Below are 15,982 nucleotides of genomic sequence, written 5' to 3'. Positions count from 1 at the left end.
GATGGATCAACAGCAGTGGAAACACTGTGGATTGGATTTTTTCTAATAAAAGATGGTGTCACTCAGGAACAGACAAAGTTACTCTAATTATTCAAATGTTTGTTGGGTCCAGCCAGGATGACAAAGTTCAGGCTGTGTCCCTTTGGAGAACCATGACAAAGACTCTTTATCCCAGCATGCCTTGCAGGTACTCCCAGAAGGCTTTGCCACACCTAACACATAGGTGTGAAGTTTGGGAGGGATAAAACCGGTCGTGCCCCATTGTTCAGTCTCTTTCATACGTTGTCTGGCGACGTCCGAGGATATCAACTCTGTTCCTGTTTCACAGCACGACTCTCTTTGTTTAAAAGTTTTGGCGCGCAGCTAACCCGAGGCCTTGAAGCATACCGACATCCTGAATTCCGAGCTTCGATCATCCATTTGAACACATCTCTAATAAGAACGTCTTATTTCTCCCGTATTAAAACGGTATTGAGAGAGATTGTAAGGATTACGTCTCGTTCCGTCCTATAAAGAAAGGACATCCACGGAGATCACCTCGCTCGACGGAGGACACTACGGCCCTGCTCAACCCCTTGGACGCGCCGCCATCACCATACCACTGCAGGAAGACGCTAGAGACCGCCCCAGCGAAGGACCCTTTTGTTGCTCCTTTCATCAACCGTGGACAAAACGGTTACAAGTGAGGCTTAGCTAGGTCTGGGCAGTTAGATATAGAGAGTGTGTTTAATAACTGAGTTATTATTGTGAAACTGTTATAATATTTGCTTGGTGTTTGACAACTGCGTCTTAGGTTTTATGAGAGTAAAACCTCTCTTGTTTTCTTTATTTGTGCCGCTACGTCCCGTGTGTTTCTCTGTGAACTCTCGCGTCATAACCGGGTAATAGACTCATTATCAGAAAGACTAGTGTGAATGCCGTCTGATACAAATCCGGCCACTGGCTTCTGGTAGTGAAGTTAACTATGCTCTGAGTTGTGCGTGAGCTCCAGGCTGAGATTGAGCTTTCGAGGTGCGCTCTTCTCTCTTTCTCTCTCCCCACCTTTTATGCACTCACACACGCACCTTTCGGCAGACGCATACACATAGATATCTGTGGCTTTCCAGACGCTGCAGAATCGTAGATCAGGTAGAGACAGAGTTTGACTCTGTCTCTAGACAATAGACCAGGATAGGAGACCTGTGTTCTGTGTCCGCCATCACGTGACCATGCGTGGTCACGCTGCCATTTTGATTTCTCTCTCTCTCACTCACTCACTCACACACACACACACAAACACACACACACACACACACACAAACACACACACACACACCACGCTTGTTTGTTTTTGTTTGTCTCTGTAGTTTAGTTTATAACGGTTGTTGTTTTTGAGTCTCATTGATTAACTTGATGTTTCTTTGTTAAATACATTCTGTTATAATTTAAAGAGCAGTTGTTTGTGATTACTGTGTATTTGCATTGTGATTTAGGCTGGGTGAAAGGGCTTTGTGTTTGGATTTCACACATTCAATTAAATACAGATTATTAATTATTGATGATATTGGTATTTAATTAAGTAATTTGAGACCGATATTTGCAATATTTTGGTTGTTCCCTGTTTACAGGGTGGTGCCCCAAGGTTTATTAAACTCAGTTTAATAATAATTATTGATTTATTTTAATAATTAAGTAAACTTAATTATTACATTTAATTCGATAACTAAATGTTTCATCATAAAACCCCAACATAATGTTGCCGCCGTGGAAGGTCCCTACATGTTTCAATGAAAATTTAAGATGTGTCAATAAGCCAACTATATTCATTTTCTATAATAAACAATGCATTCTCAAAGCCCCAGGGACAGCTTTTACAATTCGTTAAGGGCATGAATACTAATGAAAATCACTCGATACACTAAAGTAAGATAGATAAAAACAGAACCTATTATAAGCACTATCCAACTGAGCCTTAAGTCCTACTATCCAGTGTGAATGTGGAACATATTTGAAATGGAGCAACCCATATATCAAATTGGAATAGTATCCTTTTATCTACATTGTAAAGAACAATGATTGGAAGGTTTAGGAGATTTGTTTTTAAGCGTGTTTTAATAAAACTTGTGTTCTTTGAACACTTTTACAAATATTTCAAGCTACATCAATGTACAGTTTATTTACTAAGAAAATCATGTAAATAGAGTTAAAAAGAGCACATAAATGCAAGCTCTTGAAATCAAGTGGTTCTCCTACCTTTGACAACCAGGATGGCTGAAGTTGACAGGCTCTCAACATCAGTGTCAATAACACATACATATTTCCCTCCATGGTTCAGCTGGATGTTTCGAATCATCAGATCCCCTGATATGCTCTAAAGAAAAATGTGTATTTGAGAAAAAAAGAAGAGGAAGCGATTCTCAGTTATTTCGTCACTCCCCTTTGGCTGTGGGTTGTTGTCACTTTTTGTCATGCTTTGCACAATTACATCATCTTTAGGCAACTGATTTGTTCTCTGCTCTTCAAACAGTAAAACAAATAAATAACACATGGTAGATGCACAAACAAGGCTATTGGCTGCCCTTCAGGCAATACCCAAGCAACCAGCACCCCAACCCCCATATAAACAGCTACCAGCTAAACATTTAACACACAAACAAACACAGGCCATTTAATTTGACATTTTGACATTCATAATTATTCTGTAATTACATAAGCTCTAGCAAGATATGAGTGTATCTCAAATAGTAATTAACATAAGCTGTTGCATGTAATGCCCATGAGGGAACACAACCAAACATAAAAAGCTGTATTTCATCAACATTCCAAACTGAAGGTGTGTGGTTGCTTACTGAAAAGTTGAATTTTGACATTCAAAAGTTGATAATTGAGAGCTATCAATGCTAGGTAACATTTGTGTTTATATTGGAAAATTAACTTTCAAGTTACACTTGTAACAGTTTGGAAATTAAATGAAAACAAATTGTCATAATCTTGGTTGCTTGTGAAGCGTCACACATTTGGTGTGACATATGGTGTAACATAAAAGACATAGGGCCCTAACCTAAACCCAACGCCAATCGCTTTGGTGTGTATTTCATATTTTTCTCCTGACCTTTTAATTTGAACGCCTCGCACTCACATTGTTTGAATAGCAATTTGTTCATTTTTAAAATGAGGTTTGGTCGGTTGAAAAGCTGGTGCGTATATCTTGAGGACACAGAAAGGGTATTTGCCTCGTAAAACCTGTTCGAAAGTTTAAAGTCTGTTATCATAAAAAGAAGGATGGACATCTGAGTTCACAACATACTTCTACTGAGCTTAATGCAAACACACAATGCTCAACAACACACCAACTCCACATCTGTGCATGTGTTTAATATCTGTGCATTTGTTGATATATTCCAATTAAATTGTACACTCTTCCAGAGCGTGTTCTGTCTAGTACACACACAAAAGCACATACAATCACCTACTCTATTCAACAGAGAGTCGGATTTATAATACATCTTATACATAAAACTATAAATACCACAGAATATGAACCACAGATATTCATGTAAACATTGTCGATAACTCACATATTAGATAATGTAGCCTATGATACCAGCAGAGAATAAAGTAAATACAGGTTTACAGCCAGCATGTATTTTGATGTTCAGTACACTGAACATTAGTCAACATACAACAGATCCTATCCGATTCTTTTGGCGTGTCTGAAAATATTAAGAATTAATTAGAAAATATTTTTTTACCTCATATGGAAATATTCACTGTGTTTCTGATCGTTTCTGGTGTTGTGGGTATAATTCACTAAAATATGACTGCACAATGAGAGCAGATATGTTGAAGGATCAGGCTGGAGGTAAAATCTATCACGTAAAATAATGAAATCTGCTGTATATAGCAAAGCGCAAGCCTGCAAGCACATCTGTATAGGGCTTCGATTTCGACTCGCCTCACATCACTGTGTGCCAAATGCTTCAGACAAGGCCCTGTGCACTGGCAAATTAGGGCCTATAATGTATGCCAGGGTACAAATTAACAATAGAATATAAGAAAACATTTAATCTAGACATTATCATTACTTTCTAATTCTGACTTTAAATAGTAATCCACCTGTCCCCTGTTTAAATGATCAGTCACAGAACATGTACACCCTTCAAAAGAATGAGGCAAGTCACCTGAGGGGTAAAGCAGGCAAAACTCCCAGCAGTCATTGCATATTTTAATACCCCTAGCAGTTTAACCTCCTAGCGTCAATCTGCTGCAATTTGGGATTTCTTTATTGCAAAGGGACAATACACATTCATTTAACAAGAGCAACAAAGTCACGGTAAATGTGCCAGATTTACCCATGCAGGCAAATTTTCATTTGTAGTCCCTTGCAGGTTGATGATGTCTTTGAAAGATGACCTGTTCATGTGCAGTTTGCTGGAGCACCTGATAAAGCACAGTTGAGGGTAATGGCACTTCTATGCATCCATAGACGTAAGAGACTACCTATCCTGCTCTCTATCCATCTTCCCTCTTCTGACACTACTTTTCTCATACAGTACCTCATGGCATTTTTTTGTCACAATGTTTGATTCTCTTTCGGATGTCACCCACCACCTGTTGACCTGAGAGCTTGCAATTGTGAGCAATGCATCCTGCTTGGCAAGAAGGATGCGATGAGCAGATTTGCTTTAATTATGTTAATTAATTCATCAGAAGCTGTTGAGCATGGGGCTAGTATTCTCTCTGGACAGGGTACATAGATTCTGTGAAAACGTTATCTAAATATTTGCTTTTGCATACAACAAAGTACATTTCATCCACAGCACCACAAGAGTGTTCAGCTATGATATCAGGCTTTTACACGAGAACACAATGAATACAAGAATGACAGTTATCAAACAATTGGCTGATAAATGGCACATGAAAACAAAAGGTATGAAGGGATTTAATTCCGACAGGTTCTGAACAACTGACTTTGCTGTTCATCAAATAGAGCAAAATATTTCACGGTGAATTGTCATTCATTTTCATCTCAGAGTATGAGGATTTCAAATGAACATGGACTCGTGCCAGGACTGCCTTTGGTGAATGCCAGTCAGCTCATTACTTAACTATTTTTGGCCCCAAGATCTTTAAAAGGTATGCAAATTCAATTATGGAGGAGGTAGAAGATACAAAATGTCCTTCTTCATAGTAAAAAACAATTAAGGTTCATTGCATGAACTTTTAAATACTTTATGAAGACCCTCTATATGACTGAATCTGCATTTCACAATTACATTATTAAAAGTGTAACATGGCATACAGCCAGTTAAAAAGTAAAGGGTTATGATTTGTAAATTGATAGTTACTGTCATTGAGACTTTGACAGCATATACATGAAATAATATTTACATTTTTTATGATTGATATATATATATATATATATATTGATAATTCATTCACAATTGACCACTTGAAAAGTGTTAAATGAACCTATTCTGACATAAATTTACTTTCAAAAGTCAAGGGTATTATTGGCGTCTAAGAAGCTCTCATCAAGACAGAGGAGCATACCCTTAAGCATAACACAGTATATCCCAATTAATCCCACAATAGCCAGAAAGCAGCTGAGCTTAGTGTTTTAGATGACTCACCCCACCCACTCTTTCAAAATGATCGCTGTCTCGCTGGAAGTCGATGAGCTGTCCATTGAATGCCCAAGAGAAAGACACTTCCAGAGCTGGATCGCAGGCAATCTGGCAGGGTAACACGATGCTCTCGCCAACAATAATCTCCATGTTTGTAGGCCTCATGGTGATTCTGGTGGGCTCTGGCCAAACAACAGATGACAACAAAGAATGTTAATATCTTTACCTAAAACCTTTCTACACTATCGTGAGCCCTGCAATATAACTTAAAACGACCATCATTGAAGTCAGAGGACATACATCAATACATTTTATTTATCGTTTTACCTTGATAGTGCACATTATGGTTGTTTTCTTAAAATCTTCAATCTGAAATCTTGTTATTTTGGGATAACAATGCTGGTTTTCCTGCAATAGAGAGTTCATTTCTCAATATTTGGAATACAGTGAATCCAGTGTTGTTGTATCCAGATAACGAAATAAATAAGTTGAGATCTCGATGAAATAACTGAGCTGTCGCTCAGTGGGAGAGTCAGTCGTGTCCTACCAGGAAGGCAAGGGGTTAATGACGAAGTGCCCTTGAACCTAGAATTGCTCTTGCTGCTACGTCTGCAGAGCATGAATCTTTATCCTTAGGACTAGGGAATATATATTTGGGTTACCCAAGTGTTTACCGATATACAAAATGTGAAATAATGGTGTGGGGGGGGGGCTCATAGCATTTCAAGACACATAAACACCATAACAGAGCATTTTGAGAGAGATGGTGAGCTACAAAAACTATGAACTAAGCTAAGATAGAAAGGAATTATGTCACTACATGTAAGGCCAGGGAGGCAGAAGCACTAAGAAGTGCACCATAAAAACCAGATGGGCTGTAAATACAGAGAGCAATGATCGTTTCAGCATCTTATATTTTCACTATATTCTATGAGCGATTCTGGTAATAAAACTGTCAATCGACTGTTTACATAACTCATTGCCTCTAATCACACGTCAATTTAAATTTTTCACTGGTCACTTTAACCTGCCATTCACTGCACATTATTTTTTCATGGTCTTCTTAAGTTCACCCCATTATAGTCCTCTGTATATATCCCCCCTACTACTTTGGAATTGTATTTATGTTCATGTTACTATTTTATTCATTTTTTTGACTTTTTTAAAATTCTGTACTGCTGCAACACCTGAATTTCCTCTTTGGGGATCAATAAAGTTATGTCTTATCTTAAAATGAACTGCCACCCTGTCACTGCTGTGTTAGAATATTATCTGCAACAATCTTACAACAGCAGACACATCGTCTCCATCAACATGAACAAATATCAGTCTCAGCAGTTTAAGGTGTAATTGTATTTCATCTGGAGTTTCCTTTGTCCTTTCCGGTTAATCTAAACTGTGCCATTGTATTAGCTGCTGTCATGTTAATGCGCACATGCACATTTTAAATAACAAAAGCAGCCCCTTACATCATAAATGTATATCATTAAAGAAACACAGAACACAATGGCTTAATTTGAGAGATTAAAGGCTATAAATGTCATGGTTTGGTTTTGTTCTGTTTTGAATCCTGTTTTAGTTTTCATTATTTCCCTCGTGTTCTGTGTATGTATGTTCCTAGTGTGTTTTACTTTAGTCCTTAGTGTGTTTCCCTGAATCCTTGTGTTCTTCTATGTTGCCTGTTAGTTTATTTTATGGCTTGTGTTTTAAGTCTAGTCTTCAGTGTTTCCTGTTTTATTTTGTATATCTGGTTTTGGTGGTGTCAGTGTTGGGTTTTACTTTGTACTTGTCCTCAGTGTTCTGGTCTTGTGTTCTTTGTTCCTTGTGTTTCCCGCCTTTGTGATTACCCTGATTGTCCTCACCTGTCTCGTTAGTCTCACCTGCATCTGATTACCCCTTGTCTATTTAGTCTCTGTGTTTGCCTCTGTTTCTTGTTGGTTCATTGTATTGTCATTGTCAGTGTCTTTCGTACGTCGTCGTCTTTGGTTGCTGCTTCTCCCCGCTCCCTGTGTTTTCTCCTCGTGGCCTTTTTGGATTTCCTTTGTTTTTGCTTTTCGGAACGTTTTGGATTTTTCCTTGTAAGTTTTTGTTTTGCCTTTTTGTTAAAATAAATTATTGGTTATTCTGCACTTGGGTCCTCCTCTCCTGCTTCCTACCTGCTAACCCTGTGACAGAATGAACCGACCAGAAATGGACCCAGCGGGATTTTTTTCATTTGATCTGTGTGAGGTTACATATAACCTCACGTGCATTAAAAATGACTTTAAAATGGCATGCTGTGAAGAGGAAAGGGAGGCAGCCCTTGCTGAGGCTTGAAGGGAGACTAGACTTAAAACACAAGACAGGAAATAAACTAACAGGCAACATAGAAGGATACAGGGAAACGCACTAAGGACTAAAGTAAAACACACTAGGAACATACATACACAGAACACGAGGGAAATAATGAAAACTAAAACAGGATTAAAAACGGAACAAAACCAAACCATGACAATAAATGCACTATGGATGTGTAGTCAGATGGCCATTTACCTGAATGTTGTACTCACCAGTGATAATCAACCTCCCAGTTGTGCTTGCTGCCCCAAACATATTTGTAGCAAGGCATGTATAGCTGGCTGCATCCTGTTTGGTCACATCGGCAATTTTCAAAGTCCCATTTGGATGCAAGGTAATTCTGAAAAAAGAACATAATTTTACTGTACTGACGTGGACTCAGACCAACAAGGTTGGATTAACAAACTAAAAGATTAAATTATTTGTTGTAGGTAAGCGTCAGGCAGGATGAATTCCACACTGGCTCAGTGGTGGGCAAGAGCACTGGTTCACATACATTAATAATGTCATATTTTACAAACAGAACCACAGAATAACGAATAGCTCAAATGTGCCCTACAGGCCTTGCATCAAGGTTTTGAAACGAGTTTGAGGTTTTTATCTTAGTGTCTACATTATGTATTTACTTCTGTATTGTGTTTTTGAACAACGGTAATAACCAAATTTACCAGAGATTAATTAAGTATTTCTGATTGTTATTCTGAAAAGAAAGCTTCATGCTGCGATTTGTTGGATGAGTAGGATTTATAATTGAAGGCCAATACACATTTTCTAGAAGCTTAGGTGCAATACCTTACGATATAAACAAAAGAACTGTCCCACAAAACACGGCACTGTAGGGGTTGTATTATCCAGCAAAAAGTGGACATGGCAGTTCATGAAATAAACAAATATACGATGAAGATGTCAGTTAAACAAAGTGGAATTTAATTATATCATCCATATTAATAATTGATTAAAGTTATTTCCTGAACCATTAAATATAAACTTTGTGAAAATGCGCTTTTCCCAATGAAAATTACGTGATAATAATTAAAGCTGACACATTGACTTATGTCTACGGCCAATAGACACCCTTTTACCTGCAACATAGGTATTACATTATGGATGCCACAGAACTTTTTTTTAGCTATAAGCTATTTTTTTAGACCACGAGGAGAAAACCTCAGCCTTGGAAATTGTCATTGAGGTTAAAAGCGACAAACCAACAAACATTGGATTAAATATCTTTAAACACCATAAACATTTGAATCATCTGTGAATAAGTCCTTCGTTACAATGCATTTTCATATATACTGTATCTATAGAGCACACAAGTTCAGAAAGATTCATTTATGCCTTTTCCGGCAGAATAGACAAGAATACCTCTCTGCACTGTGGACTTTCTGCAAGTTTGTAGACAAATAAAGAAAAACAGCAGACATCAAATCTGTTTTGAAGTTTGTATCTGTTAAAAATGCCAACAGTTAAGTAACAGTAAGTCAACAGTTCACCTTTTCTGGTCTGGTCATATTTTATCTGCATTTTGGTAAGAGAAAACATTTGCTAAAAATAATATTTTTCAGTGATGTTCGGGGATCTCACAGAAACAAAGACCTATACTGTTAATTTAATTAAATCATTGAGAAAATGTTAATTTATAAGGCAACCCGAGTTTTTAAATGTATTTAGAATTGAAGGATTCCTTAAAAATCAGTTTATTTTGAAATAACAAAGATTATTTGGATAGATGGGGAAACAATGAAAAATAATTCGCTGGTTAGCATGGTGATAAAACTAAAATCAGTGATTGTCTCTACTGTAATCTCTTTAAAATGCCTTTTTTTCCAGTATATTTTTTAACAACCTGCACATTCGAGCCAGTTTGTAAAATTGTTGTGCTTATCTAAAGTTTCAGTTGAATGACTATTTGTGCCAATGTTGTATTGGCTATATTGTTTATTTTTTGTCTGTAGTTGTTTTTCAGTTTGTCTGATTCTGTTTTTTTATGACAATTGCTTGTGTATCATTTGTGTTGACCTGCTCACTAAACTCCAGACAGAAAAGTAAAGAAAAAAACATGTTGAATAAATAACATTTAATACATGAAAGAAAATAAATATTAAAAAAATTCACAAATAGGGATGGTGGTGGTTGGGTTATACATTTTTTTTGTGTGTGCCGAATACATTTTCTTAGTTGCTCAAATTAAGGTTGTGGTGCATTTAATTAGGAATATAAAAGAAAACAATAAAAAACAAGTAAATTAAGCAACATTTTATGCAACTGAAAATTGCTCAGAGTAAATCCACCAGTTCCCATCTTGTCTGCATCACGTGTATGTATAGTGTTTTTTCATTTAACACTTTATCTTTTCAACGTTTGTCTTTGCAACTTAACTGATTGCTTGAATCAATCTCTATTTGTATATCATGCTTAAGCAGAGCTCTCTTTTTTTAAGATAATAACAGCAACCACTTCAGCTCTTTACTCATTCACAAAGGAGATGGACTTATCTTAAGAAACGGCTTTATTTGCACATCTTCCATCTTCTTAAATATTTAATGCATGCAGTGTTGATACAACAACATCTTCATCCCTCACACCAAGCTATTTTTCACATGGGGTGCAAGCAGCATGTTTGCCATGTGCAATTTTCCCCATGGGTGCCATGTGCTCATTTTCCTCATTAGCCTTTTCTTCTATGCACCTGTACAGATGCCAAATACGATATACAGACAAGTCATCTTGCAGGGAATCTGAATAAAGGAATATGTGTTTGAACTTTTATCCTACCTTTCAGTTCTCTGCAGGATCTCATTCCCTTTCTTCCACAGACTAATTGCTGGGGGTGAGGCCTCAGGTTTGCATTCAAGAGTGACTTCAGTGCCTGATCGAGCTTTTAGCAAGGCCTTTAATGGAGTTTTGGAGAAATTGGGAGGTGAAGCTGCATGGTGGGAGGGAGGCAGAAAATGTAATGGGATTTAAAAAAAAAAAAAAGTAAGTTAATCTGAATCTTTTTAGATCAGACCTGCCATATTGACTTTGACTTTAACTCAGCTTTAGCAAGGAAAGCAGTTCCAAACTAAACGGGAAAACCTATTGAGTTTAAGGCAATCGTTCCACCTGCCACCCCACCTCAATTAAAAATACAACATCCAATCTTAGCTTCAAATGTCTAATAGTTGTAAGATGTTCATTTGTACCTCACGGTGTCACATGTATCAAGGCAGGGTTGAATAACTCACTGATCCACTCAGATGTAAGTAATCAAAGCTTTGCAAATAAGTCAATCCCACATCTGCATGAGCTAGAATGTCTCCAAATCAATATGATGATACAACAGAGAGAGACATGAGACACTCCCTCCGATTCATATTTTTGCTGGCAGAGCCCAGTTACAATTGTGCTTACGACTGATTACTGAAGTGAGCTTCAGCAGTCTACCCCTATCTTAGGAGATGTTCAAAAACACAGGCAGATATACAGGATAAAACCAGAGGAATAAATGCAATCTTACCTAACACTATTAGCTGGGCACTGGAATAAACAATGCCATGTTTGTTTTCAGCCACACACTGATACATCCCGGAGTCTGAAAGGTCCAACTCAGTTATAGAAAGGGCTCCATTTTCAATTTGTACCCGGAACTTCAGAAAAAAGAAAAACAGTTCTGCATATTCACTGCAAGGTCAGTCTATTATGTCCAAAAGCACAGCAGCAAATATTGGTGAAACATTAAGGAAGGAAAGCAGCAGGAGAGAAAAACAAATAAACAAGGCCATGTGACATTCCACATTTTGTTATGTACAACATGTAATGAGAGAAGGGATAAAAAGGCTGGGGTGAAAACTGCTAACCTAAATCAGAGATAGACAGAAGAAAGCAAGGATAATAATGACACCAATAATATGTTGTATTATATAACTCTTCTATGATGACTTATATGATAACAGCTAAGGGAAGATGACTCATATTACTTTTGAAAGTAATGAACTAATAAGTAATGCTATTGTGAGACTTGCTTCTTACAATTAAAGACACCTGTGAAGTAATGGAGTGGAGTAATTGTTAACAAATCTCACTTGTGTTTTCAACACATTTCAACAGATGTTGCTGGTTTCTTAAATTGTTTCCAAAAGGGAACTCAATTGACATTCTAGTAAGTTGTGTAATGGTGTAAACAGATATATGTATTCAGTGGGGCTACAAAAAAAACACTGCATGTTTGAGGCTTAAAACATGGGCGTCTACCAAGGTTATAAAAATAATTTAGAATCATTAGAAATGTTTGCACCTTGGGAAAAAATATCACCCAAAGTTATATAACACCAAGTTGAACTTTATCTTATCTTCTCAGCAAGGCTCATGAGTGATTCTAAATAGATTTGCTCTATGTGTTTATAACTCTTGAAGAGATGGGTAACAACACATACCTGATTGTAATGTTTTTTTTTGTTTAAATTCTTACCTCAGGTGTCAGTGGCTCCCCATTCTTCAGCCAGCTGTAGGATGGTTTAGGCTTTCCACTGGCCTTACACTCCCAGAAAAGACTATCCTGGATGGACCGAACTGTGTCAGTGATTGTCTGAAGCCAGTGAGGTTTAGCTTTGGATAAATCAAAAGATTGGGTTTTTAATCTTCTAAACTATAGAAACAGAACATCAGTAAAGATTAGTAAAATAAAACACAAAGCTGTACATTTTAACAGATTTTCAGCAGATTTGAATACAGATTTTTAAAATCTGTTTAATAATAATAATACAAAAAAAATCATTTTGATCGAGGAACCATGGCCTGCCCTATCATTTCATGATTTTATGAAGGCTATGAACAAATTGGTTGTCTGTCATATAAATGACAAAACAGATGTTTGTGACATGTTTTCTATTCAAATGTAGATATCTGTTATAGACACATTTTCTTATACGTCTCCCTGCATTCATTTGGGAAGTTTTTTCTTGCCACGCCATGACAGATTAAGCTGGGCTCTTGTAATATAGCAATAAGTACGGTCCTTTACCTGCTTTTTTAAAACATAATGATGAGCATGGTCTTGTTACCTGCTCTTTTGTTAATGTTAACAGAAAAACAGTAAGGTCCTTTACCTGCTTTTGTAAAGTGTCTCGAGATAACACCTGTTATGAATTGACGCTATACAAATAAAGATTGATTGATTGATTCACTGTCAATCAATCTGAAACGGTACACTAACCATGGAATGAAACACGACCCTGTGCAGCATTTTTTCCTCGCCGGTTCTCTGCAATGCATTCATATGTCCCTGCATCTTCCTGCTGCAAATTAGGGATTTCAAGGACTGCATTTGAATTCTTTATTTGAATTTTGGTGGGAAAAGGGATGCCACTGGTTCTCCTCCAGCTTATTTCTGGGACAGGGCTGCAATAGATGGACAAAACATACCAGTAATCATAGTTTGTTTAAGCACCATGTGAATTATTGTTTCGATCAAATCAAACTTTCTTTGTTCAGATCTAAAAAGTTTTTAAATGAACTGTGGTTTTTTCCTCCCCTGGCATGCTGATTCCCCAATGATTTGATGAGTCTGAGAATATACAATGTAACACTTCTTAAATCCTGGGTAAAACCATATGAAAGAGCATACAGTTTTTATGACTTATTAAATTAGACTGGCTTACTTTCCCAGGGCAAAGCATTCGAGTTTCACCACCGATTCTTTAGCAGCTGGAACTGTATCAGGGAAATGAACTTCTATTTTTGGTTCATATTCACCCATCACTCCTATCAAAGGAAAACAAACAGATGATAAGCTTTTTACATGAATGATAAACATCATATGTCACACAAATTACAGAACAAAGAGATCAGTAACACAGTGGGACATCACAGAGAAGTGTTTGTATGCCCAAATCAAAAGTGACCACTGAAGCACTGGTAAAGACAAGGAAAAATCAGACGTGGCTTACAAAAGATTCTGAGAATACTTCGGGAAAAAGGCTCTCAATAAAAATTCATGGGCAACGTGATTTAATTCATAACTGTATTTACATTCACATCACTACAATGGTAGTTTACTTCCCAGTGAAGGTAGTTGGCCTTTACTGTAACCATTTATAACTTCAAATTCTAATAGCCAAAGCTGATTTTTGGTCAAGAACATATTTTAAGATTATTGGTCACAAAACACTTTTATGTATATTGTATGTATGTAAAGCTGTGTGAAGTAGCAGCATTTAGTACACAAACCCTGATCATCTCAAAGTTAGTCAGGCCTTTCCCAAACAAAAGATGTGTTGATTGGGTAATGGCTAAAAAGAGAGGTACTTCACCCTAAATTATTATTTGTTGTGCTTTTTCTATCTTTAAGTATAGTACAGCATAGATGTTGCTTGTAATTTTGAGTATTTACCATCACTTCTAAGAACCAGTGGTGTAGGAGAGCTGAGCACCCTCTCCTTTGTAACAGTGTTGTTAACCACACAGGTGTAGTTGCCAACATCTGAGGGCTCCACTTTTGAGATGTACAAACTCCCGGTCTCTTGAGAGATGAATCTACGACTGTCTTGTTGGACGAGGTACGGTAACACATTAAAGATCCAGGCAAATGTCAACTCTGGAAAAGATAACAATATGACAAAACAATTCAACATAGAAGAAGAAGAAGAAGTTTTTCCACTGTTCTATCTTTTTCCAAGCACAACTAATTCCACAATTACAGCATGAGGAAAAACAATCTCTATGGCATGGGAAGATACCCAATATTCACCTAAAAATATCAAAAAAATATCACAATTTCTGTTTCCTTCGAATTGATACTAGTGCAAATGTTAGAGCTAACAGTGCAGAAGAAATGGAACCTTAGGAAAGGGAGCGAAACAAAATGGATTACAGTGCGTCAGTGGCTCTCCCCTGACACATGGCCTCCATTCCTCAGGTCCCTGGGTGACATTGTAGGCTCATGGGAGGCATGAACTAATGGAAGGATGGATTAAAGGATGGATGAATTGAAGTATGGTCGTAGAAATATGTTGTTATACCCCTTCAAAGTGATACATCTACTGTCAAAAGGAGAGGCATGCCATCATGAATTACTTCATCTTTAAGAAGTGATCACTGCACACATTTGCAAAAGCAAAGCAATGTTCCGATCTAACATTTTGGAGCAGATTAGATAGATAGATAGATAGATAGATAGATAGATAGATAGATAGATACTTTATTGATCCCGAAGGAAATTCAAGTTTTGGTACAAGAGACCGGTTCTGCAGCGATACAATTCGCGCTGATTTGGCTTCATCTCGGGCGTCCGCCTTCCTAAATGGGGCATACAGTTTCAGACTGAACATGCATGCAATGACAGCCTTTCAGTTGTCAGCTCCTGTATGCACAGAAACTCATCAACTTAAAAAGTATTCTCCATTCATACATCACCAGTTTGCTGTTACTACCAAGGTTGGAAGGAAATCAACATAAATGTCATTAATGCTTAACAATTTTTTTTAAGATTTATTTTGGGCATTTTTGCACCTTTATTACAGATGAAGGATAGTGGATAGAGACAGGAATCAGGAGAAAAGAGTGGGGATAGACATGCAAGAAAGGAGCCACAGGCCGGACGTGAACCCGGGCCGCCCGAGGACTATGAGGACTATAGCCTCAATACATGGGGATTTGCGCACCAAACACTGCGCCACCAGCGCCCTCAATGCTTAATTATTTTTTTCTGCATTGTATGCTTTACCATAAATTTCCCTTATAATATGAGCATCACTATTTACTGCTTTGCTTAGCTTGGATGCCTGTGTATGCCCATGACTGTTTGCAGCTCGATGAAGCTATGCTATGTATCCTGAGTCCTCTCCTCTTTTCTGCTATCTGCTATTGCCCGCTATCATCATTCCCCTCTGAACTTTGCTTCAAATCTTGTTTCATCAGTTCTCTGTCATCCAAATGTGAACTTGGGTCCGTCCTCACAGACATGCAGTAACAATCTGAGTGATGTGATAATAAATGTGGTTGTCACTAGAGTTCAAAGTCAATGAAACGTAATGAAAACCAGAAGGAATACCCTATAGAAT

At 37.4% G+C, this 15,982-nt stretch overlaps 1 protein-coding gene across 1 annotated transcript in view; it reads right to left on the bottom strand.

The window, feature by feature from the left end:
- Positions 1-15,982, bottom strand: part of cntn3b (contactin 3b) — a 47,676-nt gene that overhangs the window by 9,009 nt on the left and 22,685 nt on the right. The window contains exons 6-14 of the mRNA XM_079341491.1: positions 14,314-14,517; positions 13,583-13,685; positions 13,138-13,322; positions 12,394-12,530; positions 11,443-11,572; positions 10,719-10,869; positions 8,156-8,283; positions 5,613-5,788; positions 2,233-2,350 (exon numbers count right to left, since the gene is read on the bottom strand). Coding sequence (XP_079197617.1) covers positions 2,233-2,350; positions 5,613-5,788; positions 8,156-8,283; positions 10,719-10,869; positions 11,443-11,572; positions 12,394-12,530; positions 13,138-13,322; positions 13,583-13,685; positions 14,314-14,517 — 1,332 coding nt within the window. The remainder of the gene's footprint in view (positions 1-2,232; positions 2,351-5,612; positions 5,789-8,155; positions 8,284-10,718; positions 10,870-11,442; positions 11,573-12,393; positions 12,531-13,137; positions 13,323-13,582; positions 13,686-14,313; positions 14,518-15,982) is intronic.

This window comes from Symphodus melops (genome assembly GCF_947650265.1).
Source record: "Symphodus melops genome assembly, chromosome: 4".
Lineage (NCBI taxonomy): Eukaryota > Metazoa > Chordata > Actinopteri > Labriformes > Labridae > Symphodus > Symphodus melops.
The sequence above is the reverse complement of the archived record's forward strand: the minus strand, read 5'-3'. Positions and strand labels throughout refer to the sequence as shown.